Raw genomic sequence first — 26,671 nt, forward strand, 5'->3', positions numbered from 1 at the left:
AAAAGTTGCTTTTTTGTTGTTGCGAACATTGACATACTTGCAGCAGAACAAACAGCAGTGACTGTGACTGAGGGGATGTTGACAACAGAAGAGCTGTAGCTTGAACTGTTATCCTGACATGTTGTGAACTGCCTCCAACTGCTATACATACCAACCTTCAAATTTCAGTCAGGATGAAACTGATACAATAAGATTGCCAGGTCTAGTCTCCCAGTGCCAAAAATGTGAACACGAGAAGTAAAGAGAAGGTTTGCTTGAATTGTTCCACTTGCTCTTTGTTAGTAAGAACAGATTTATTGATGTGTCTCAATCCCCTGTTCAACTATTTTCTATGCATTCAGCTAGACACCAACTAATTAGTTTACTGTTCAGTTTTGAGAATCAGTAACCTGCCGAACCATTTTTCCATATTCAAGGGATCAGCAACTAATGAGTGTACCATTCAGATATGACCATTTATTTCTACACTTCAGCATCAAGGATGACATTTAATGAAGCAGAGATGGAAACAAGTGACCAAGGGATTCCTCACCCAGTCGGTCACATGACTGACGGTCTGTGTCACATGACTGCAGATTGTATTTACAAGTCATTTTATTTATCGGCTTCATTCCTTCTTCTTCTGGCATCAGATCAGAGGTGACTGCAGCTGATCTCAAGACAAGGTACAGCATTCACAGTGTCTACACATCTCCTGCCTTGTTCATTTATATTGTGAAAGTTTTGGTTGGAATATATGTCCATGTCATATGGATTTCCATATTGGCATTTTGATTGTTTTAGTTGAGATTAACAAGGTTTTGTTGTTCAAGGGGGTTGAGTTCTAAGTGTCTGGTCAAATGTGAGGTCCGTCTGGTGCTCCAGGGAGCGGGGTGGGTGGGGTGGGGGTGGGGGTCCTGGCTGGCTGCAGGGAGGTGATGTTCTGGCTGTTCGAGGTCCATCTGAAGATCTTCCAAAGGGGGAGACCTGGAGGAGTCAGATCTGTGCAGAGTCAGAAGATATGACTTAAGTCAGCATTGACCACAGCTGACAGCTGATGGTGAAGGATTGCACAGTGTGGGATGGTGATGGCGGTGTTTGTGTCATGGATGGTTAGTGTCTGCCTCGCTGTTTGGCTGGTGTGAACAGTCATGGATGGTGAGTGTCTGCCTTGCTGTTTGGCTGGTGTGAACAGTCATGGATGGTGAGTGTCTGCCTCACTGGCTGGTGTGAACAGTCATGGATGGTGAGTGTCTGCCTTGCTGATTGGCTGGTGTGAACAGTCATGGATGGTGAGTGTACTGTCTGCCTCGCTGTTTGGCTGGTGTGAACAGTCATGGATGGTGAGTGTCTGCCTCACTGTTTGGCTGGTGTGAACAGTCATGGATGGTGAGTGTCTGCCTCACTGTTTGGCTGGTGTGAACAGTCATGGATGGTGAGTGTACTGTCTGCCTCACTGTTTGGCTGGTGTGAACAGTCATGGATGGTGAGTGTCTGCCTTGCTGTTTGGCTGGTGTGAACAGTCATGGATGGTGAGTGTCTGCCTTGCTGATTGGCTGGTGTGAACAGTCATGGATGGTGAGTGTACTGTCTGCCTTGCTGATTGGCTGGTGTGAACAGTCATGGATGGTGAGTGTACTGTCTGCCTCACTGTTTGGCTGGTGTGAACAGTCATGGATGGTGAGTGTCTGCCTCACTGTTTGGCTGGTGTGAACAGTCATGGATGGTGAGTGTCTGCCTCACTGTTTGGCTGGTGTGAACAGTCATGGATGGTGAGTGTCTGCCTCGCTGTTTGGCTGGTGTGAACAGTCATGGATGGTGAGTGTCTGCCTCACTGTTTGGCTGGTGTGAACAGTCATGGATGGTGAGTGTCTGCCTCACTGTTTGGCTGGTGTGAACAGTCATGGATGGTGAGTGTCTGCCTCACTGTTTGGCTGGAGTGAACAGTGATGGATGGTGAGTGTCTGCCTCGCTGTTTGGCTGGTGTGAACAGTCATGGATGGTGAGTGTACTGTCTGCCTCACTGTTTGGATGGTGTGAACAGTCATGGATGGTGAGTGTCTGCCTTGCTGATTGGCTGGAGTGAACAGTCATGGATGGTGAGTGTCTGCCTTGCTGTTTGGCTGGTGTGAACAGTCATGGATGGTGAGTGTCTGCCTTGCTGATTGGCTGGTGTGAACAGTCATGGATGGTGAGTGTCTGCCTCGCTGTTTGGCTGGAGTGAACAGTCATGGATGGTGAGTGTCTGCCTCGCTGTTTGGCTGGAGTGAAGACGGGTGCAATAGCCGAGTGGTTAAAGCGTTGGACTGTCAATCTGAGGGTCCCGAGTTCGAATCACGGTGACGGCGCCTGGTGGGTAAAGGGTGGCGATTTTTACGATCTCCCAGGTCAACATATGTGCAGACCTGCTAGTGCCTGAACCCCCTTCGTGTGTATATGCAAGCAGAAGATCAAATACGCACGTTAAAGATCCTGTAATCCATGTCAGCGTTCGGCACCCCCCCGAAAATGGAGTATGGCTGCCTACATGGCAGGGTAAAAACGGTCATACACGTAAAAGCCCACTCGTGTGCATACGAGTGAACGCAGAAGAAGAAGAAGAAGAGGCTGGTGTGAAGAGTCATGGATGGTGAGTGTACTGTCTGCCTCACTGTTTGGCTGGTGTGAACAGTCATGGATGGTGTTGTGCAGTATATATATATAGTATTTGTGGTGTCTGCAGTGACTTTCCTCCGTCCACTCCTCATGTGTCTCTGTCCTCATCATGGTCGTCGTGTCATGTTGTCCTTGCTGGTTGCTTCTGTCTCCTCTGGACTGGCTGCGTGCATCTTCACTGTCGTAATTAGTACATCAGTTCCTCGATCAGTACATTAGTGCCTTAGTTAATCAGTACACAGGTGCCTTGATTAGTACATCAGTGACTTGATTTGTACATCAGTGCCTTGATTTGTACAGCTGTGCTTTTGATTAGTACATCAGTGCTGTAATAAGGGCTGTTTAATATATCAATGCCTTTTTTGGTGTATTTTGCCTTGATTAGGACATCAGTGCTTTGATTAGGACATCCGTGCCTTGATCAGGGTATCAGTGCCTTGACAAGTACATTTCATCATTCATGCCTTGATTTGTACATCATACCTTAATTAATACATCAGTGCCTTGAGCAGTATATCATGCCTTAATTAGGGAATCGGTGCCTTGATTAATACATCTGTGACTTAAATAGTGCATCATTGCCTTGATTATTACATCAGTGTCTTGATTAGTACATCAGTGCCTTGATTAGTACATTGGTGCCTTGATTTGTACATCAGTGCCCTGTTTAATACATCAGTACCTTGATCAGTATATCATGCCTTAATTAGTACATCGTGCCATGATCAGGGGATTGGTGCTTAATTAGGACATCAGTGCCTTGATTTGTATATCTGTGACTTAATTTGGGCATCAGTGCCTTGATTTGGATATCTGTGACTTAATTTGGGCATCAGTGCCTTGATTTGTACATCAGTGCTTTGATTAGGGCATCATGCCTTGTTCAATACATCAGTGCCTTGATCAGTATATCACGCCTTAATTAGTACATCATGCCTTAATCAGTATGTCAGTGCCTTGGTTAGGACATCAGTGCCTTGATTAGGACATCAGTGCCTTGATTAGTGCATCTGTGACTTAATCTGGGCATCAGTGCCTAGATTAGTAGTAATAGAACATCTGTGCCTTGATTAGTAGTAATAGTACATCTGTGACTTAATCTGGGCATCAGTGCCTTGATTAGGACATCAGTGCCTTGATTAGTACATCTGTGACTTAATCTGGGCATCAGTGCCTTGATTAGGACATCAGTGCCTTGATTAGTCCATCTGTGACTTAATCTGGGCATCAGTGCCTTGATTAGGACATCAGTGCCTTGATTAGTACATCTGTGACTTAATCTGGGCATCAGTGCCTTGATTAGTAGTAATAGAACATCTGTGCCTTGATTTGTACATCTGTGCCTTGATTTGTACATCTGTGCTGTGATGAGGGTATCAGTGCCGTGACTTGTACATTGTACCTTAATTAGAACATCAGTGCCTTGATTGGTACATCAGTGTCGTAATTAGTGCACCATGCCTTAATTAGTACATCAGAGCCTTGATTAGTACATCAGAGCCTTGATTAGTACATTGTGCCATAATTAGAACATCAGCGGTTAGTACTTCAGTGTCTTAATTTGTACATTGTGCCATAATGAGTACATCAGTGCCTTAATGAGTATACCAGTGCCTTGATGATTACATCAGTGCTTTAATTGGTACATGCAGATTGGTCAGTCACCTCAAAATATGTACTGTAGATGGAAGTTAAGCATTGTGTTCGGAAGGTGGCTAGAGTCAGCATAGAAGATGATCTTACATTAAGTGTTGTGTCTGGAAGGTGACTACAGTCAATGTGGAAGATGATCTTACATTATGCGTTGTGTCTGGAATGTGACTACTGTCAGCGTGGAAGATGATCTTACGTTAAGTGTTGTGTCTTGAAGGTGACTACAGTCAGTGTGGAAGATGATATTTCATTAAGTGTTGTGTCTGGAAGGTGACTACAGTCAAAGTGTGGAAGATGATCTTACATTAAGCGTTGTGTCTGGAAGGTGACTACAGTCAGTGTGGAAGATGATCTTACATTAAGCGTTGTGTCTGGAAGGTGACTACAGTCAGCGTGGAAGATGATCTTACGTTCAGTGTTGTGTCTGGAAGGTGACTACAGTCAGTGTGGAAGATGATCTTACGTTCAGTGTTGTGTCTGGAAGGTGACTACAGTCAGTGTGGAAGATGATCTTACATTCAGCGTTGTGTCTGGAAGGTGACTACAGTCAGCGTGGAAGATGATCTTACATTATGCGTTGTGTCTGGAAGGTGACTACAGTCAGCGTGGAAGATGATCTTACATTATGCGTTGTGTCTGGAAGGTGACTACAGTCAGTGTGGAAGATGATCTTACATTAAGCGTTGTGTCTGGAAGGTGACTACAGTCAGCGTGGAAGATGATCTTACATTAAGCGTTGTGTCTGGAAGGTGACTACAGTCAGCGTGGAAGATGATCTTACATTATGCGTTGTGTCTGGAAGGTGACTACAGTCAGCGTGGAAGATGATCTTACATTATGCGTTGTGTCTGGAAGGTGACTACAGTCAGCGTGGAAGATGATCTTACATTATGCGTTGTGTCTGGAAGGTGACTACAGTCAGTGTGGAAGATGATCTTACATTAAGCGTTGTGTCTGGAAGGTGACTACAGTCAGCGTGGAAGATGATCTTACATTAAGTGTTGTGTCTGGAAGGTGACTACAGTCAGCGTGGAAGATGATCTTACATTATGCGTTGTGTCTGGAAGGTGACTACAGTCGGTGTGGAAGATGATCTTACATTATGCATTGTGTCTGGAAAGTGACTACAGTCAGCGTGGAAGATGATCTTACATTATGCATTGTGTCTGGAAGGTGACTACAGTCAGCGTGGAAGATGATCTTACATTATGCGTTGTGTCTGGAAGGTGACTACAGTCGGTGTGGAAGATGATCTTACATTAAGTGTTGTGTCTGGAAGGTGACTACAGTCAGTGTGGAAGATGATCTTGCATTAAGCGTTGTGTCTGGAAGGTGACTACAGTCAAAGCGTGGAAGATGATCTTGCATTAAGCGTTGTGTCTGGAAGGTGACTACAGTCAGCGTGGAAGATGATCTTGCATTAAGCGTTGTGTCTGGAAGGTGACTACAGTCAAAGCGTGGAAGATGATCTTGCATTAAGCGTTGTGTCTGGAAGGTGACTACAGTTGGTGTGGAAGATGATTCTACGTTAAACGGTGTGTCTTGAAGTTAGTTCGGAAGATGATCTGGGTGGAGGAGAAGGTGTCCAGGGGGAGACTGACGACCATCACAGATGATTTCCATTTTGTGGCTGCTGTGTCTACACTCTGCTTCAACACTGACCAGTCATTGAATGAGGAACAACACACTGCATGAACAGTCTGTGTAGACATGTGATATGATGAGATCAGTGGCTGCAAACAGTGATGTAGGTGTTGATTATAGAGCGTGGAAAATGTTCCAGTGTCATGCTGAAAAAGTTTTCTTATTCCGTTTCTTCCTTTGTGACTGCACTGTTGTGACTATCACCAAATCATCAAGAAGTTGACTGGAATTGTTACTTTATAAAAAGAAATGTGTGTGTAGTTGGCGAAAATGACTGTGCAGCATGATGGCCGGGATGGAGGTTTTCAGGTTCATGTCTTGCTTGCTAGTGTGGGAGGAAGAAAGCTTGTGTGATGACCATACTTCAAGGGGAAGCGTCATCGTCATCATCATCATTATTGTCGTCCCTGCATCTTGGCCAGGCGTGGGTTTGTGAGACTCCTTCTTCATGACCAGCACGACAGAGAGTTTTCTCCACCTGGTCACTACAGTAATGACTGTGACTGCAGAGTACACATAGGATTCACTATTCAGCAGTGTCTGCCCACATACTTTGAACAGTGCCTGCCCACATACTTTGAACAGTGCCTGCCCACATACTTTGAACAGTGCCTGCGAAGGTGTGAGTAAAGCTATTATCCATAGGACATGTGCTTGATAAAGGAAAGAAAACATTGTGACTGGAAATGTTCTGTCCATACAGAGGAAAGAAGATTTTGTGTGACTGGAAATTTTCTGTACGTACAGAGAAAAGAAAACTTTGTGACTAGAAATTTTCTGTACGTACAGAGAAAAGAAAAGTTTGGGACTAGAAATTTTCTGTGCGTACAGAGAAAAGAAAAGTTTGGGACTAGAAATTTTCTGTACGTACAGAGAAAAGAAAACTTTGTGACTAGAAATTTTCTGTGCTGACAGAGGAAAAAAAACACTTTGGGACTAGACATTTTCTGTGTGGACATCATCAGCATGAAAAGTGTGGTTGAATCAGAATGAGACAATTGTCTTTGTACGTCAGCGAACCATGGTGTTTGCTGTGCAGTGTATTGGTGCTGTCAGAGTCACCCTGGATTGTTGTCTGGAAAGTATTTGTCGTGTGCTGTGTGAGCGGAACAGAGGTGCTGACTGTCATTTTTTCTGGATGAAACTGAAAAAAAAAACTGCATCACGTTGGGTGTCAGGGAAATCATCGCGTTTCTCTCATCAGTTCAAAAGTCTTCAGGTTCTCCACTGACACAACAGTCAGGCATGTTCTTGTCTTGATTGTTCCAGCCAGGAGGATGGCTTCAGATTTGAAGCTGAAAGAATACAACATAGTCTGATTCAGCTATCAGACAGCGACACTAGATGAGAATAACTAATAATAAAAAGGAAAAGAAGACTTATCTCTGGTGAAATGTGAAGCATAATGCATGCTTAACTCTCTCCGGACCGTGGGGCCCGATCGAAGCCCTAATTTTTACAACTGTTTCAGATGAAAGAGCCCAATCAGGGCTTTAGAAAATTTTGAATATTTTTTCGTGGCACCTGATTTGCACAGTGATGTATATCTTTAGTGACCTTTCCACTCTCCACTACAACCAGTAAATGCAGAGTGTGTTGCTGTGCTCACGAGCAGGAGAGTTTTATGGGTGACTGGTTCAAGTGAACAGTGTGTGTCAACAGTGGCGACTGACCCAGTTTCTTCTTAGTCACAAGGCAGACAACAGAATTAGACAAAGGGCCATATCGGAGCTATATATACAATAGTTCTGAATTTAATCACTTTCAAACTCTGTGTGCTTTCCTGGATATGTTTCAAAGTCATCAGTGTGTGCAAAAAATTTTGAACGAAAAATCTGGATACTTTAATCATCTCATGGATGATAGCGTAAAAAGGGAGGAAGTTTTATGTTTTGTCCCCAACTAACTCGTTATGTAACTGATAGTATGGAAGATTTCAGTTAATGAATTCAGACGTTTGTTTTTTTGGCGATTTTATTTTTTACCCATACAAGTGTGGGGAATGTCAGGGGAGCTAACTGCCATTTGAGTTCACCTTTGTTGGTGACTTCAGAATGGCATCTGTTGTAGACCTGTGCTTTTGTGAAGTGACGTCATCTCCATCTGACTTGACATTTACAGTGAGGACAGCAGCAGTGGTCAGGCATGGTGCTGAAGTTTCTTCTTCTTCTCCTTCCTCATTCCTAGGCTGCAACTCCCACTTTCACTTGTATGTCCACGAATGGGCTTTTGCGTGTATGACCGTTTTTACCCCGCCATGTTGACAACCACACTCCGTTTTCGGGTGTGCTGAAGTACCATTTTCGTGGCTCACTTTGCCGGCTGTCCACAGGGTGGTTCTGTTGATGAAGGAGATAACGATGAAAGAGAAATTGTCCAGCCAGAGAAGGAACTTTTTTTTCTTCTACATTTTCACTCACTGTCTGTGGTTTTCAGTGCCGCTTCTTTCTTGAAGTTTTTTTTTCCAACGTGTTTTGTTGTTGTTGTTGTTTTACCTAGCCTTTTGGATAGCCTTACTCCATTTTCATTAACCAGTTCACCACCAAGTTTCTGTGTGAAGAACGCTCGCCAGTACCAAATATTTTAGATACGATGCTCTCAGCCACAGGCTCTGGTTCATGTCAAAACAACACCATGGACTTGTTCACTTCAAACTGGGTCAGGGGTCAAAGGTTAGTTATTCTTCTCTTGGTGGGGAAACTGGCTTCAGCTGTCCAGCTTTGTTACCATGTGAAAAATGGTCTTAATCAACATGACCCCCCGGTGTCGACTGAAGTCATCAGTGGCGGTGCACTGTCTTGTCAACTAAAGTTGCCCATGGCGGTGAGACAGTTAAATGATTCACGTTCCTGTTTGAGAATATTTTGTCAAAGAATGGAAGAAGGCCAATGGATTGAAGCTAAGGAAAATTCCCCAAGAACCACATCTGTTTCCCTTTGAAAAAAAATGTTTTACTTGCATTTTGGTAGGTAAAGTAAGTAGTACTCTGGCCTTGAGATATTTTGGCGCCGTGTTACTGACTGTGAACTTGGAATAAATGATGGTAATTTTGTGCCACCGTTCTGTGGATGAATGAGAACTGTTTGCTCCCTTGTTTGCCTGTCAACAATTGTGGGTGTGTGCTAATACCTTTGTGTGTGCATGCTTTATACACACATAAGTGTGTGCACATACTTGCGCGCACTCGCACTCACACACACTCACACACACATTCTCATTCTGTTTCTAATTCTCCTCATTATTTCTATTTTTCTTCTTCTTCTGCTATTTATCCTTGTGAAATGATTAAAATCCTTCAGAAATTCCGGAGACAAAATTTAAACCAAAGACATGTCCACACAAACACACACATTCTCTCTCTGTCTTATATATATATGATGGAATCTCCCGTCGGTCCGACGGATGAGTAGGCAGGCAGGCTTATCTGTTGGTGTGTGTCCTCATATGGGAGAAGAGGCCGATTCTGGATGTGCAGCACTTCCCACAGGTGTTGCAAGGGAAAACGTCTCCAGAAGTTGAACCCTGCTTCCTTTGCTCACGCTTCTCCTTAATGGCCAGCGTTCTCTTGTTTTCAAACGTCTTTATGCCACTAGAGCACAGCATCCTCCAGCGACAGCGGTCAAAGGCATCAGTTTCCCAGGAAGCGATGTATATGTCACAGGCTTTGAGGTTTGTCTTCAAGGTGTCCTTGAAGCACTTCCAGGGTCTTCCAAGTTTACGGTGGCCTTCCTTCAGCTGGCCATACAAAAGCATCTTCGGGATCCTGCTGTCTGTCATGCGGACAACGTGTCCTGTCCAGCGTAGCTGGCACTGGATCAGCAGGCTTTCGATGCTGGGCAGACCGCTTCTCTCTAGGACCTGGAGGTTGGAGACCCTGTCTTGCCACTTTATGCCGAGGATCTTTCGTAAGCATCTCTGGTGAAACTGCTCAAGTTGTTGAATGTGACGGCGATACGTTGTCCATGTTTCACAGCAGTACAACAAGGTGGTCAGCACAACAGTTCTGTAGGTTTTCATCTTGGTGCTGAGCCTGATGCCTTTGTTGTTCCACAGCCTGTTGTTGAGTCTGCCAAAGGCGAGCTGGCCTTGGCGATGCACAGCGTCACTTCTGCATTAAGGGCTCCGTTGCTGCATAGGATGCTGCCCAGGTAGCAAAACTTGTCGACTGACTTGATCTCTGTGTCATTGATCTTGATTGCAGGTGCCGGTGAGGCACTGGTGTTCTGTGAGTTAACTGGTTGGTACAGCTCCTTGTTCTGCTCACGACACTTCTCTTGCATCTGGCGTACAGCAAACACCATGTCACATGTTCCCCTGCCTGAGCGGAAGCTGTGCTGTGCTTCAGGGATGACTGTGTTGGAGACATGGTCAACCAGTCTGTTCAGTATGATGCGGGCGAAGATCTTGCCAAGATGATGTTGGTGGTACATATTGTGTGATGCAGTGCGATGATGATGATGATAATGACGATGATGAAGATGATGGTGACGAGGATCATAAAGAATAAGAAGATGACGATAATGGTGGGGTGTGTGTTTTCTGACGCAGTGCAGCTTGATAATGATGATGTGAGGGTGGTGATGATGATGATGCAGTAGATTAAGATGATGATGATGGTGGTGCATGTTCTGTGATGCAGTGTGATGAAGATGACGATGAAGAAGAAACATACGATAATGGTTGTGATGTGTGTGTTGTTGTGCGACGCAGTGCAATGATGATGTAGAAGATGATGATGATGGTGGTGCTTGTTGTGTGACACAGTACTATGCAACGATGATGATGATGGTAGTGTTTGTTGTATGACACAATACTATGCAGCGATGATGATGATGGTAGTGTTTGTTGTGTGACACAGTACTATGCAGCGATGATGATGATGGTAGTGTTTGTTGTGTGACACAGTACTATGCAGCGATGATGATGATGGTAGTGTTTGTTGTGTGACACAGTACTATGCAGCGATGATGATGATGGTAGTGTTTGTTGTATGATGCAGTGTGATGACGATGATGATGCTGATGGTGGTGATGATGGTGATCATGAAGGAGACTAAAATGATGATGATGGTAGTGTGTGTTGTGTGACACAGTGTGATGATGACGATGATGATGACGACGATGCTGAAGAAAAAGATGATGGTGGTGATGATGTATGTGTTGTGTGACACAGTGTGATGACGATGATGATGACGACGATGCTGGAGAAGGTGGTGGTGGTGATGATGTGCGTGTTGTGTGACACAGTGTGATGACGATGATGATGACGACGATGCTGGAGAAGATGGTGGTGGTGATGATGTGTGTGTTGTGTGACAGTGTGATGATGACGATGATGATGACGACGATGCTGGAGAAGATGGTGGTGGTGATGATGTGTGTGTTGTGTGACACAGTGTGATGACGATGATGATGACGACGATGCTGGAGAAGATGGTGGTGGTGATGATGTGCGTGTTGTGTGACACAGTGTGATGACGATGATGATGACGACGATGCTGCAGAAGATGGTGGGGGTGATGATGTGCATGTTGTGTGACACAGTGTGATGACGATGTTGTTTTTCCTCAAGGCCTGATGAATCGCGTTGGGTTACGCTGCTGGTGAAGCATCTGCTGAGCAGATGTGGTGTAGCATATATGGATTTGTCCAAACACAGTTACGCCTCCTTTAGTTACTGATAGTGATAGTGATGAGGATGAAGAAGAAAGATGATGGTGGTGATGATGTGGGTGTTGTGTGTGACGCAGTACCCGTTATCTGGCGAACTACGAGAAGGGGAAGGGTCCGAACGTGGACCTGACCATCGCCAAGAGCGGCGGCAAGTCTGTGGCTGAGCTGACAGGTAGGGAACACCTCTCCTTCTACTGTGCTATAGGCCACAACATAGTGCGTCAGATTTTGGTTTATATATATATATATACAGAGAGAGAGAGAGAGAGAATTAATTACTCACTCTAAAAAAAAAAAAAATATGCGATCGACCAGTTTGAAACCTACACAGAAATGTGAAAATGCTGTGTAACATTGTAAGAGAATAAGAAGATAGCAAAAGAAAAGAGCAAAAACATCCCCCCCACCCCCCACCTCCCCAAGAAAGAAAGAAAAGAAACACACACACACACACACACACACACACACACACAGCCCAAACAAACTAAATATTAGACACAGACAGACAGAGAGAAAAGATCAGAGATAGTTGGGTGGACAGACAATTATGGACAGATGAACAGACAAAGACTCATTGAGAACACCGAATAAAACAAGAAGAGCGGTCAGATTAGGAAAATTTACATCATAATACATAGTGTTTGAATTTATAAGACTCACATGCAGTTAGACAAAACAAAAAAAAACAAAAAACAAAAAACCCAAAAATTCAGAACCAGCCCTGTGCCAACAATTGCAGTTAGTTCTAAAACCAAAAACATCATAAAGAAGTGGAAGAGCATTAATCAGGATGGTTGAGAGGTTTCAGGAAGGCAGTGTTAAAGATGATAATGATAGAAATAATTATAATGATATTGATAATTATGATCATATTTATATAGCACTGAATCTTGTTCAGAGACAGATCAAAGCGCTTTTACGCCAGTCATTCACACGCATGCATAACTCTAAAACTGAAGAAACTGAACACAAGGAAGAGGCAGGGGAGGGAGGCTATCTTGTGAAGAGGTGGGTTTTAAAGCCAGACCTGAAAGAGCTGAGTGCAGAGACCTGATGAAGCGAAAGAGGAAGTTCATTCCAAATGCAAGTTCCAGAGACAGAAAGAACGGTGTCCAACAGTGGAGTGTTTGAATCTGGGTATGTGTAAACAGAGTGGATCCAAAGCCGGCCGTAGAGAGCGAGATGGAGTGTAGAGGTGAAGGCAGACACAAAGATCAGAAAAAGATCCAGTTGGTGTGATATTTTGTGTATGTGCTGTTGACGTTTGCATTGTGTTTTTCTGTCTTACATCAGTATTGCAACTGCCTTTAGGAAGCAGAAATGTCTGGCTCTGTTTTATTCATTTTGCATAGTAGAATGTAGGACTTGACACATTGTGTGTGTCTGATCTGCTGAAGTGTATTATTCAAACCACACTAAGTTTAATCCAGGCATATACCAGTAACCTGATTTTTCTTGTTTCTTGGTTATTTTTTTGCTTCCAAGCAGACTTTTGGTGTCTTTCTTGTGTTCAGTAATAGTCAGAGGCTTCGACAAATTTGTCAATTAACTGCGTTGATCTTTTAAAAGATGCCTTATCCTCCTTATTAATTGTGTTTTATCAGCAACTTGAGAAATTTTATGCTCGAACTTATTAACACAAATTCCATATCTTCTCCTTTAATTGCAAAAGTCTCTACACACCAAGTGATAAGGTGATATAGAATCCCTCTGCTTGCACCCTCTTTTTTTTACATAACTGTTTTGTTCACTGACAATTATCAGTTGCATTAGATTATATATATATTTTTAGAATGTTTCGATCCATCCATATATTTTTCCCAAAACCATTTGCGTTTAAGGCTTTAACCATGAAATTCCAATCAACCATTGTCAAATGCCATTTCAAAATCTGAATGCAAAAAGCGTGATTGAATTCCTGTGACTCAAAGCATATACTGTTTGAACCCCATGTAACCTGAGGTTGGCCCCATAAGAAAAAAAGGATACTGATAATGATTGTGTGATTGATATGGATACTTACATAGTGCCTATCCTCGGTCGGAGACTAAGCTCTTAGCACTTTACAAACACTGGGTCATTTGCACAACGGGCTGTCTACCTGGGTAGAGCTGACTGATGGCTGCCATTGGGCGCTCATCATTCGTTTCCTGTGTCATTCAATCCGATTTTAGGCACGCACACATACATTCAGATAGACTTGTAACATTTTTCGTTAATGACCATTTTGCCATCAAGGCAATGATAATAATAATGAAAGAATTAACAGAGCAAACAATACAATTAATATAATGATAATAATAATAATAATAACAATAAATGCAGGCTTATATAGCGCAGTACCCCCATGTCAGGTGGGGCTCACCATGTTTTACAATGAAATATACAAATTTGAGACTGACGTAAAAATATGTACAAAATCAACACAGTCTCACATGACATTGGCTAAAATATACGTATGTTAGACTAAGTGACATGAAAACATGTAAATCAACACAGCCACCGACGGGCGCAATAGCCGAGTGGTTAAAGCGTTGGACTGTCAATCTGCGGGGCCCGGGTTCGAATCACGGTGACGGCGCCTGGTGGGTAAAGGGTGGAGATTTTTCCGATCTCCCAGGTCAACATATGTGCAGACCTGCTAGTGCCTGAACCCCCTTCGTGTGTATATGCAAGCAGAAGATCAAATACGCACGTTAAAGATCCTGTAATCCATGTCAGCGTTCGGTGGGTTATGGAAACAAGAACATACCCAGCATGCACACCCCCGGAAACGGAGTATGGCTGCCTACATGGCGGGGTAAAAACGGTCATACACGTAAAAGCCCACTCGTGTGCATACGAGTGAACACAGAAGAAGAAGAAGAAACACAGCCACCATCACAGTCCCAAATCACACAGGCGCAAATCACAGCAAAACAGAGCACATCACATTCATCATTGTCACAAAAAAAGAAGAAGACAAAGAAGAAGACAAATGATCAGCTTGCACTGAAGTGTGACTTGCCGGGGAACAGAGTTCTGCAAGCAGATCAGCCAGCGGGAGAAGGACCAGGGCGAGCAAAGCAGTGACAGCGACCTGAGCCTGGACGAGGAGGAGGGGGGGAAGAGTGAGGGGGAGGACGGGCCCCTCCACCACCCCTTCATCATGCGCGACCCCTCCTCCCTCCCCAACATCGTCATGAACATCCGGGTACGTCTTGTCCCGTCTTGACTCTCTGTCAGTCTGCCTGCAGCTTGGCTTTATTTATCAACTTGGTGCGATGTGTGAGCAGGAATTTGTTGTGTGTGTGTGTGTGGGGGGGGGTGTTGGATCCACAAGTAGGAGCTTGTGGGTGCGTGTGTGCTAACATGCAAAGATACCAAATGTCACGATTTTGCCGTATTTTGTTACGCTTGATCGCAGTTTGTTCCGACGTTACGCAAACGTCAAAATTGTTCCGACGAGTTAATTTTCAACCACAAAGCATGGTCACATGCTGTCCTGGTGGTAACATTACCAGAGGCTCCAGACCCATGGATCACACGGCCAGGGCAGTCACTACTGCTGTTCTAGTCTTGGTCTCACACGATGATGCTCAGCTAATTAGTAATCGCGTGTGTGTTTACGTCGAAACAGCATTGAGTGGACCAATCAGCTTAATCGTTTGCCCAAACAAGAGAGAACGTGGCTGAATCAAGTGTTTGTATGCTCGTAGATAAAATGTACGTTTGCTGATGTGGCTCAGAGTACGAGTGTTCCTACCGAATTCGAAATGTTTTCCTGATTGTTCCTAGAAACACTTGACAGGGGTTGGCATCACTGCAATTGGTAACTTGGTGCAGTGGTACTGTGTGCAGGAATTTTTGTGTTGGGGGATGGGGTAGATTGCAAATAGGTAGGGACATGTGGGGGCGTGTGTGCTAACAAATGTGTTGTGTGCATATATTTGTGCATAGGGTTGAAGGGGGGGTGGGTGGAAACAAGGAAGGGGGTGGGCATGGTGTGGGTATGTTTTTGTTCTTGTTTGTTGTGTTTTTACTTGCTTGTATTTTGTCGTTTTGCATGTACTTTGTGGTTTTATGTGCTTGTATTTTGTGTATTTATGTGCTTGTATTTTGTGTTTTTACATTTTTTGTGTTTATACGTGCTTGTATTAGATATATAAAACAGTTAATGATCCTGGAATGTGCCTCAATTCATAAGACTTACACACCTATTATTGGTATGACTGTGAAGTGTTTTTTTTTTTATTTCGTACCATGTTTAAGCCAAATTTGGTATTGGCAGACAAAGTATTTCCAGAGAAAATGGCAATGTTAAAGTTCACCACAGGCACACAGACATACATACACAACCCCCACACCCACCCACAGACAACTGAACATGGGGTTATAACATAGACTCACTTTGTTTGTAAACACAAGTGAGTCAAAAAAGAAAGTTTCAGTTTCTCAGGAAGGTGTCACTGTGTTGGGACAAATCCATATATACCACATCTGCTAGGCAGATGCCTGACCAGCAGCACACATTAACCTAACGCACTTAGTTGAGGCCTTGAATGCATGCTTATATATTTGTGTACCTATCAGAGTGGATTTGTCTACAGAATTGTGCCAGAGGACAACACTCTCGTTGCCATGGGTTCTTTTTCAGTGCGCCAAGTGCGTGCTGCACACGGGACCTCGGTTTATCGTCTCGCCCAAATGACTAGACGCTCAGTTTGATTTTCCAGTCAAACGTTGGAGAAAGGGTGAGAGCAGGATTTGAACCCACTCCCTCACGCACTCTCTGTATTGGTTGCTGAGCGTCTTAAACATTCTGCCAAAATGAAATTACAAAAGAATTAAAAAAAACAACAAGCACACCAGCCAACAGTAGCAGTGACTTGACAAGACGTAACTCAATGCCCATACATAAAAATGATTGAAGGCAACGAGGAGGAGTAGAGACAACCACGAATGTAACGTTTGTTCTTTTATTTATTTATTTTTCCTTTCATTTACTTACTTGTTTTTAACAGTGCATGGGACTTTTTTGTTTGTTTTTTCTCGGTATGAAGACAGTGTTGTGTCGTTTTCCTGATTTGCAGTTTAGGTGGTGCACAGTGGCAAATATTGTTGATTTCAGATGTTGGTTTTGTATGTCCGTCTGTATGTATTAAATGTTAAACTCGAAGAAAATATTTATTAAAAAAAAAAAGAAGAAAAAAAAAGAAGACGTAACTCAACTGCTGCTTACAGAACGCGAAGCAGCTGCCGGTGCTGACCCCCCAGGAGAAGCAGACGCAGGCGGCCACCCTGCGCACGCAGTTCCCCGTGTCCTCGGGCACGCACCACCGCAACAAGGAGTCTGAGTGGGTGCCCGTCACCACCACCACCACCACCACCACCACCACCCACAAGGCCACCACCACCCCTGCCAACTCCCTGGCCCTGGTGCCGGCTGTGACCTCAGGCACCGTGACCTCGGGCACCGTGACCTCGGGCACCGTGACCTCGGGCTCCGGGGTTGGGATAGGAGGTGGGGCTCAAGGGGCGGTTCCGCTGCCCGCGCCGACGGCGGTGGTGCCTGCTCAGGACAGCGTGTTCCCGTCTCAGGTGGGTTTGAGTGGTGTGGGAGGGGTGTGGGAGGGGTGTGGGGGTGTGTGGGATCTACCCTGAATGATAATGTGTTGTCATGTTGTGGCGATTCTGTCAACAGTTGCATGGCTTTACAGGGCCCACCTCTGTAATAATGTGTTGTCATGTTGTGGTGATTCTGTCAACAGTTGTATGGCTTTACAGGGCCCACCTCTGTAATAATGTGTTGTCATGTTGTGGTGATTCTGTCAACAGTTGTATGGCTTTACAGGGCCCACCTCTGTAATAATGTGTTGTCATGTTGTGGCGATTCTGTCAACAGTTGTATGGCTTTACAGGGCCCACCTCTGTAATAATGTGTTGTCATGTTGTGGTGATTCTGTCAACAGTTGTATGGCTTTACAGGGCCCACCTCTGTAATAATGTGTCATGTTGTGATTCTGTCAACAGTTGTATGGCTTTACAGGGCCCACCTCTGTAATAATGTGTGTCATGTTGTGGTGATTCTGTCAACAGTTGTATGGCTTTACAGGGCTCACCTCTGTAATAATGTGTTGTCATGTTGTGGTGATTCTGTCAACAGTTGCACAGCTTTACAGGGCCCACCTCTGTAACGAAACATTGTCTGTGTATTTTGTTGTCATCATTGTTTTCTTTGAAAAATCATGCATATATGATTTTTGCAGAGGTGATTCCTTCTCCTCAGGTTGCAGCCATTTCTTCAGTGTTTGTCTTCTCTGGCACACATGCATACTGGAAAACTGAAATATAAATATGTGTGTGTGTGTGTTTTTAGAGTGTATATGATATGTATGTGCGTGTTTTTAAGAGTATGTTATAGTCACACACACTTACACAGACCCACAGACACACAAACCCACTGACACAAACCCACACACAGAGACCCACACAGACACAGACATACGCACACACACACACACGCAGAGATGTGCGCGCACACACACGCACACGCCCACGCGCACACACACACATGTAATACGTATTATTTGTGTGAATTTTTTTGTTGAGAGTTAGTGATGTGACATTTTGAAGTTTTGATGTTTGGTTCAGTAAAGCAAACATAGATTCAAATTTAAAGAGGGGAAGTTGTAGACACAACTGCCAAGTGGTTAAAACGTCCGACCTTCAAACTAGGGGTCTTGGGTTCAAATCCCAGTCACAATGCCTGGTTGTTTTAACACTTTGGCCGCTGTTGTCGCCTTTCGGCACCCACTCGGGAGACTGCCGATGTCAGCGAGTGGCGACCAGATCAGGGTAGGTCATTCACAAACCTACCATTCTTATTTTGGGGATGTTTGAAAGGCCATATTTTGTGCTTGTGACTAGGGGAATCCCCTTCTATGGATTTGCGCCATCTTTTCAGTACTTCTGCAAGTTTTTGAGTGAATTTATTATAGTTTTATCCGCAACTTGGATCTTTTCATTTTCCAAAAGGGCTGCATTGATGAGCAGACAACGCTACTTCACAACTGGGCAAGTTATTGAGCAACTGAGACTGCAGCCAGGCCACAAAATGATGGTTGGGGTGAAGAATTGCCGTATGATGATGAAGAAGTTTCATTGTTTTAGGAGGAGAGTGATAGTGATGGTGACTGGGCACCAAGCCAAGTACCAAGTCGCAATCGAGCGTATGGGGCGTGGCCAGACGAGTGGAGCACGTGTTCCTGACTACGGCTCACCACATCGGCAGCTGTGAGTGACCGTGATAGTGAAGGGGAAGAGTGTGTTGCTCAAGTGGCAGCGTCTGTGTCACGTCGGAGACCAGCAACACAGCTTGGCCGTGGGTCAAGCTCGACTACATGCCAACGACCAGGAGGGAGGGGGCGTGGTAGAACAGCTGTGTCAAGCCCTGATTTGTTTTAGTGGGTGTTGTACCACATGGATGATCCCTACTGTCCTGCAGAATGGCTTCCAAATTTTACTAAGAAAACAGGTAAGAGCTGTGTGTGTGTGTGTGTGTGTGTGTGTGTGTGTGTGTGTGTGCTCGCACATGTGTGTCACTGAGAGTGTGTGTGACTAAGATTAGGTTGTACTTATTTTTTATATGAACAGATCAGAGGTGCACTATTCATTTACTAGTAGCACATATAAAATTATGTGTGCATTGTATCAGACAAGTGTAGGACGTTGGAGAGCAAGAGCAGTATGTTTATTTATCACACAAATATTTCATGTCAATTTTTTGTTGTTGTGAAGATTATGGAGATACACTGTGTAAAACAATGCCTGTGTAAAAATCTATGTTTCTGCTGTTTGTGCACTTGTTTATGAGTATGATATCTTTTATTTACAGTATTTATCATTAGCTGATAATAAATCAGCTGTTATATAATTGTTACTGATTGTTTTTTACTCTTTTTTTGGCTCATGTGTTTCAGGTGTCCTTGTCAACACTGACAACTCCGTCCAGTGGACTTCTTTATGCTTTTCTTCCCAGAATCAGCATTCCAACTCATGGCTGACCAGTCTAATCTGTATGCAGAGGAGCTGCTGTCAGGCATCACTGAACTCGGTCTTCTTCTGCGTTCACTCGTATGCACACGAGTGGGCTTTTACGTGTATGACCGTTTTTACCCCGCCATGTAGGCAGCCAAACTCCGTTTTCGGAGGGGGGGGGGGGTGTGCATGCTGGGTATGTTCTTGTTTCCATAACCCACCGAACGCTGACATGGATTACAGGATCTTTAACGTGCGTATTTGATCTTCTGCTTGCATATACACACGAAGGGGGTTCAGGCACTAGCAGGTCTGCACATATGTTGACCTGGATGATCGTAAAAATCTCCACCCTTTACCCACCAGGCGCCGTCACCGTGATTCGAACCCGGGACCCTCAGATTGACAGTCCAACGCTTTAACCACTCGGCTATTGCGCCCGTCACTGAACTCGGTCAACATTCAAGGCTGAATGCTGCCAAAGACGTCACTGTCCCCGAGATGAAGGCATACACAGCACTTCAGATCGCGATGGGGCTGTGTTGTAAGCCTGAAATCGAGGACTACTGGCGGACATACTGGCTGCTCAACCTGCCATCTGGAACCATAATGTTCAAGAAGCCAATGTGTCCCACTCTGTGCTTTGAACTGTATCATACTGTGGAGGACTACAGGAAAGCAGCAGCAACTAAAATTCACGGTCTCCAACACGGCAACAGTGAACAGTTCAGACCTGTGTACATATTTGTATGCATATTTTACCTCCATTCATTTATTTTCTGACCTTAGTAGTATTTCAGTTTCATCAGATAGTTGTACAGTGTATATATAGTTCCACCACAGTAAGATATTTCAGGTGAGGACACTGTGAGACCTTCAAGTGAAGTGACAGAAATCATCATTTTTCTATAAAAACTCCAGTTCATTTTGTGTGTTTCCCATGGATTATATTCTGGATTACACCATTACATGGGAAATATAGTTGTACTGAAGACTTCAGTTGGTGAGTTTGCTTTGTTGTCAACTGCATTGCAGTGATGTTTGTGTTGTACCTGTCTTTGTGTCTGTAATGTGTTGAAGTGCAAAATTGGTTTTGAAGAAAAACAACAACATAATAATTAACACAAAAATAAAAATATTAACATCATTTATTTGCTCCAAAACGCAAATATTCCATCATTCCTCTTACTTTAGAAGAAAACAAAACAGGAAGTCATTTGGTTCAAAAAGAAGAAAGTGATAGTAATTTGAAATCGGTGTGTGTAATTTCTTGCTCTTTCTTGAAAATCAGCAGGCGCCTTGGAGTGTTGCGCTCTAAACTCGCTGGTGGTGAAAGGGTTAAAGGAGGGAAGCTGTAGACACAACTGCCAAGTGGTTAAAACATCCAGCCTTCAATCGCAGGGTCTCAGGTTCAAATCCCAGTCACAGTGCCTGGTTGTTTTAAGGCGGATATTTTTCAAGTTTCTCAGGTCGACAGATGTGCAGACCTGCTAGTGCCTGAATTTCCACGCAATGCAGAAGATCAGTTGCACACAGAAATCCTGTAATACATGTTGGTGTTTGGTGGGTTCTGGAAACTGAAACACACACAGCGTGCACAACTCAGAAAACAGAGCATGGCAAGGTGAAAACAGCTAGAAGCCCACTGGTCAATGAAAACGAATGCATTCTATTTCTCTTTTTTGTCAAAACAGATTTCTTTGTGTGAGATTCAGGCTGCTCTCCTCAGGGAGAGAGCGTGTTCCTACACTGAGAGTGCCACCCATTTTTTTGTATTTTTTTCTGCCTACAGTTTTATTTGTTTTCCTATCAAACTGGATTTTTGTACAGAATTTTGCCAGGGTCAACCCTTTTGTTGCTGTGGGTTCTTTCACGTGCGCTGAGTGCATGCTGCACACAGGACCTCGGTTTATCATCTCATCCAAATGACTAGCGTCCAGACCACAGCTCAAGATCCAGTGGAGGAGGAGAAAATACTGGCGAGTGAGGGATTCGAACCAGTGCACTCCGATTCTCTGGCTTCCTTGGCGGACGCATTACTCCTAGGCCAACACTCCACATATGTATGGGAGGAGGGAAGAGGGTGAGGAGTGCAGTGACTGTGTGTGTGTTTGCTGTGTGATGTGTGACGCCGTTTGTTGTGTGTTTCCAGCCAGACATTGACATCGGCGCCATCATCTCGGAGCGGATCCAGGCCATGCGACGCTTGGAGCAGAACCCCTTTGACTCCCAGGCCCTGAACTCCGTCCACAGAATCAATGAACAGGTCAGTCAGTCAGTGGCCTCCCTAGGCTGTCTGAACAGGCCCTGAACTCCGTCCACAGAATCAATGAACAGGTCAGTCAGTCACTCCGTCCACAGAATCAATGAACAGGTCAGTCAGTCACTCCGTCCACAGAATCAATGAACAGGTCAGTCAGTCACTCCGTCCACAGAATCAATGAACAGGTCAGTCAGTCACTCCGTCCACAGAATCAATGAACAGGTCAGTCAGTCACTCCGTCCACAGAATCAATGAACAGGTCAGTCAGTCACTCCGTCCACAGAATCAATGAACAGGTCAGTCAGTCACTCCGTCCACAGAATCAATGAACAGGTCAGTCAGTCACTCCGTCCACAGAATCAATGAACAGGTCAGTCAGTCACTCCGTCCACAGAATCAATGAACAGGTCAGTCAGTCAGTCAGTCAGTGGCCTCCCTTGGCTGTCTGAACAGGCACACTTGGAGGAGAGGAACCAACACGGAGCAGTTGTTTTTACCTGCTCTTTTCTCACTCTTTGTTTCCCCAGCCTTCAGACGTTGGTCTCAGACAGGTGCGATAGCCGAATGATTAAAGCGTTGGACTTTCAGTCTGAGGGTCCCAGGTTCCAATCTCGGTAACGGCGCATGGTGGGTAAAGGGTGGAGATTTTCCCCGGATCTCCCCTTTGCACATTGATTTTTTAGAATTTATTTATTTATTTATTTTTTAGTCTAAAATCACAATGTGTGGATAGATGTTAAACTGAAGAACACACACACACACACACACACACACACACACACACACACATACACACACACTGTTTGTTGACAGGCACAGATATGCCAATTGTTACAATTTTGCCATATTTTGTTACACTTGATTGTAGTTTGTTCCAACGTTACGCCAACCTCAAAATTGTCCTGAATTCATTTTCAACTGGATAGCATGTTCACATGCTTTCCTGTGGTAAACATTACCCAGATGCTCTAGACCTGTCAATCACCAGGCCAGGGCAGTCACTACTAACCTTGGTCTCGCTTGGTGATACTCAGCTAATTGCATGCATGTTTACATTGAAACAGCATTGAGTTGAGTGGACCGATCAGCTTAATTGTAGCAGTTACACGGTGTTGCAGGTAGGCCCAAGTGTTTGTAGGCCTTGTAGATAAAATGTACGTTTGCTGATGTGGCTCGAAGTCCTAGTATTCCTACCAAAATCAAAATGTTCCTACCAAACACTTGAGAGGGGTTGGCATCTCTGCACACTGTTTTTTGACAGGCACACGCCTGGGTGCAGTTGAAGCACCTGCCGGGTCAGTCGTTACAACACACACACACACACACACACACACACAACACACACACACAAACACACACACACAAACACACACACAACACACACACACACACACACACAACACACACACACAAACACACACACACAAACACACACACAACACACACACACACACACACACACAACACACGCAAACACACACACAACACACACACACAAACACACACACACAAACACACACACAACACACACACACACACACACACACACACACACACACATACTCTCTTTCACGCACACACTGTTTTGTGACAGGCACATGCCTGGGCCCAGTCAAAGCACCTGCCTGGTCAGTTCACGGGGACGACGGACGTGCGGATTCTGACCCAGGAGGAGCTGGCCGGGCCGGACAAGAGGAACCAGGCCTGGGCCAAGAAGGTAGGGCAGGGGAATGGGGGAGTGTTGGGGGCTGACTGGGGGTAAGGGGGCTCAGGAGGGTCATTGCTGCTGGGTGGTCATGGTGGTGGTCAGTGTGCTTGGAACAGTGGGATCCGATGTGGGATCTGATCCTCCCTCATCCCCTTGACCCTGGCTTGACCGCCGCCGGGGGTGTGTCTGAAGAAACGGAAAAAAAAATAACGACGGAAAAACTGATTTGTTTTTAATAGGTAATGGAGTAAGCACTGTTATGTCTTTTAAAAAACAATGCATCCCAGTCCCCATGGCCTTGAAAATTTTTTATTTCAAACATAAGCATTTTAACTTTTTTGTTTTGTTTTTGGTGTTTTTTGTGTGCGTTTTTTTTTCCGCATCCAGTCATCTGGGAAATGAAAATAACAACAATAAAAACACATATTAAAAAAATAATGCTCAGGAAATAACAACAATAAAAAACACATATTAAAAAAATAATGCTCAGGACATACTTCATTTTCAAGAAGAGAAGAGAAAGAAAAAAAAAGTGATTTTTTTGCCAGACAGGAATGCAGGCAGGGAGAGAGACAGCAGAACAGTGTCATAAATATTGAATCATCAGTGACACACCTTTGGATGTGGTAGTATCAAGTTTTCAAAATTCATAAGGAAATCTTTAAGATTTGCTGAAAATCTTTTGATATATCCAGGTCTAGTCATGAGACATGAAAATAGGCCTTGATCATACGAGGGTCTACCCATGCTACATAAAAAAGCCTTTGTCATATCTAGGTCTAGCCGTGATACTTGAATTAATAAAAAAAATCATATCCAGGTCTAGCTGTGATACATGAAAAAAGCCTTTATCATACTTAGGTCTAGCCGTGATACATGAATTTTTATTTTTTATTTTTTAATAATCATATCCAGGTCTAGCCATGGTACATGAAAAAAGCCTTGATCATACCTAGGTCTTGCCATGGTACATGAAAAAGTCCTATTGATCATACCTAGGTCTTGCCATGATACATGAAAAAGTCCTTGATCATACCTAGGTCTTGCCATGACAGATGAAAAAGTCCTTGATCATACCTAGGTCTTGCCATGACAGATGAAAAATTCCTTGATCATACCTAGGTCTTGCCATGGTACATGAAAAAAGCCTTGATCATACCTAGGTCTTGCCATGACACATGAGAAAGTCTGTAAGATACGAAGGTCTATCCATGACATGAAAAAGCCCTTATCATACGAAGGTCTCACTTTGTGATAGCATATGAAGGGAGGAAGTTTTTTCTGTTTTGTCCCCAACTAGCTGGTTATGTTACTGATCAGTCTGGAAGTTTTCAGTTCATAAATTCTAACATTTGTTTTTTTGGCAATTTTTTTTCTTACCCACACAAATGGGGGTCGTCTGTGGGGAAAGTCAGGGGAGCGAACTGGCAATACTAAGTGAGTTAAAAAAAAAAAAAAGAAAAAAAAAAAGAGAGAATAAAGGAGCCAGACACAGAATGCTGAGTTCATCAAAGGCCTAAACCTGATGGCCACCCTGCTGTGTAGAGTAGCCATCATGCTCAGGCTGCCCGCCCATGAAACCAGCATGGCTGAGGCTCCCACACTGTCGCACGCTTTGGTTCGGTTGCCCCCCCCCCCCACTCCCCACTCTCTGTACTTTGAACCGGAAGGCAGAGTTCTGCATGTGACGTTCTGGTGTAGCGGATCGGATCTCTGATTGGATCGCATTGTTTGGAGCACAGTGTAGGAATTTTTTAGGATGTTGTTGTGAGAGGAATGCTTGTGTGTGTGTGTGTGTGTGTGTGTGTGTGTGTGTGTTGTGGGTGGGGGATGGGTGGGGTTGAAATGTACAAGTTGTTTACTAAGAGATATTTTTTCATGTGTGTATGCATGCGTGTAAGCGTGTGTGTGTGTGTGTGTGTGATTTTACAAACTTAATTCATGGAATTTTTTTTTTTCGGGGTGGGGGGGGGGGGGAGGAAATTACTAACTTATCAATGAATTGATTCCTTTAGATATCTGGTGAAGAATGTGCAGATAGAAGTTGTGATCAGACATACCGTATTTGAACTGTGGTCTGACTGGGTGCTGGGTGCTCACTGTCGGTGACGGAAGCTCCGATGTTCAGCAGACAGTGTCTGATGTTGGAGAGGGGGGTAGATTGACGTAGAAAGCTGTGAATGAATGGCTGCGTGGTCTGTTTCTCTCCCTGTTCCTGATGACCCCCTGTCTCCTGCTGTATTTGTCTGGCCCCATGTTCAGGGGGAGGGAACTCCCACACTCACAGAGCTTGGTCATGGGGAAGGGTGGGGTGGGGTGGGGGTTTGTGAGGGCTACATGATGTACTGAATGCTTTCCTCTTATCCCTTGCCCCCTCCTCCTCCTCCTCCTCTTCCTCCTCCTCTTCTACATGATGTACTGAATGCTTTCCTCTCATCCCATGCCCCCTCCTCCTCCTCCTCCTCTTCCTCCCTTCCTCCAACATCTGTATCCCCACATTGACCACTCACTCCCCCCACGCCCCCACCCACATATCCCCCTTTCTGTTCTTTAGTCCTTTCGTTTCTTTTTTGTTGGTTTTTTTCCTTTTGAACTTACTACTTGCCCTTGTTAGGGAAGTGCTTTGTTTGGGGTGATATTTAAAGATGATGATTGAGAGGATGTTTTAACTGCTCCATTTCGTTTTCTTTCTTTTCTTTTTTTTTTTTTTTTCTTCTTCATTTCACCTTTTCTTCCCAGTTACCTCCCTGTCCCTCCCCTCCCCTCCTCTCCTCCTCCCCACCCTCCTTGTTACTTGGTGGAACGGTGTGGGACATATCTGCTGTCAGGAAAAGTGTGGGGAAAAGTCCACTGTTTAGTTAGGAACAGTATGGGACATATCGACTGTTTAGTTAGGAACAGTTTCAGCTAGGAACGGTGTGGGACATATCTACTGTTTAGTTAGGAACAGTGTGGGACATATCTGCTGTTTAGTTACTGATGGAACAGTGTGGGACATATCTGCTGTTTAGTTAGGAACAGTATGGGACATATCTGCTGTTAGGAACAGTATGGGACATATCGACTGTTTAGTTAGGA

General features: G+C 44.3%; 1 protein-coding gene across 11 annotated transcripts in view; it reads left to right on the forward strand.

The window, feature by feature from the left end:
* The window catches only part of LOC143283167 (uncharacterized), an 83,856-nt gene that overhangs the window by 20,280 nt on the left and 36,905 nt on the right, over positions 1-26,671 (forward strand). For all 11 annotated transcript variants that reach the window (XR_013055367.1, XR_013055369.1, XR_013055368.1 and 8 more), the window contains exons 5-9: positions 11,681-11,775; positions 14,621-14,796; positions 16,827-17,183; positions 21,775-21,888; positions 23,480-23,602. Coding sequence is in view for 7 of the 11 variants with exons in the window: in XM_076589330.1 (XP_076445445.1) it covers positions 11,681-11,775; positions 14,621-14,796; positions 16,827-17,183; positions 21,775-21,888; positions 23,480-23,602 (865 nt within the window). In the remaining 4 variants the exon portion in view is untranslated. The remainder of the gene's footprint in view (positions 1-11,680; positions 11,776-14,620; positions 14,797-16,826; positions 17,184-21,774; positions 21,889-23,479; positions 23,603-26,671) is intronic.

The sequence above is a fragment of the Babylonia areolata genome, chromosome 6, assembly GCF_041734735.1.
Source record: "Babylonia areolata isolate BAREFJ2019XMU chromosome 6, ASM4173473v1, whole genome shotgun sequence".
Lineage (NCBI taxonomy): Eukaryota > Metazoa > Mollusca > Gastropoda > Neogastropoda > Buccinidae > Babylonia > Babylonia areolata.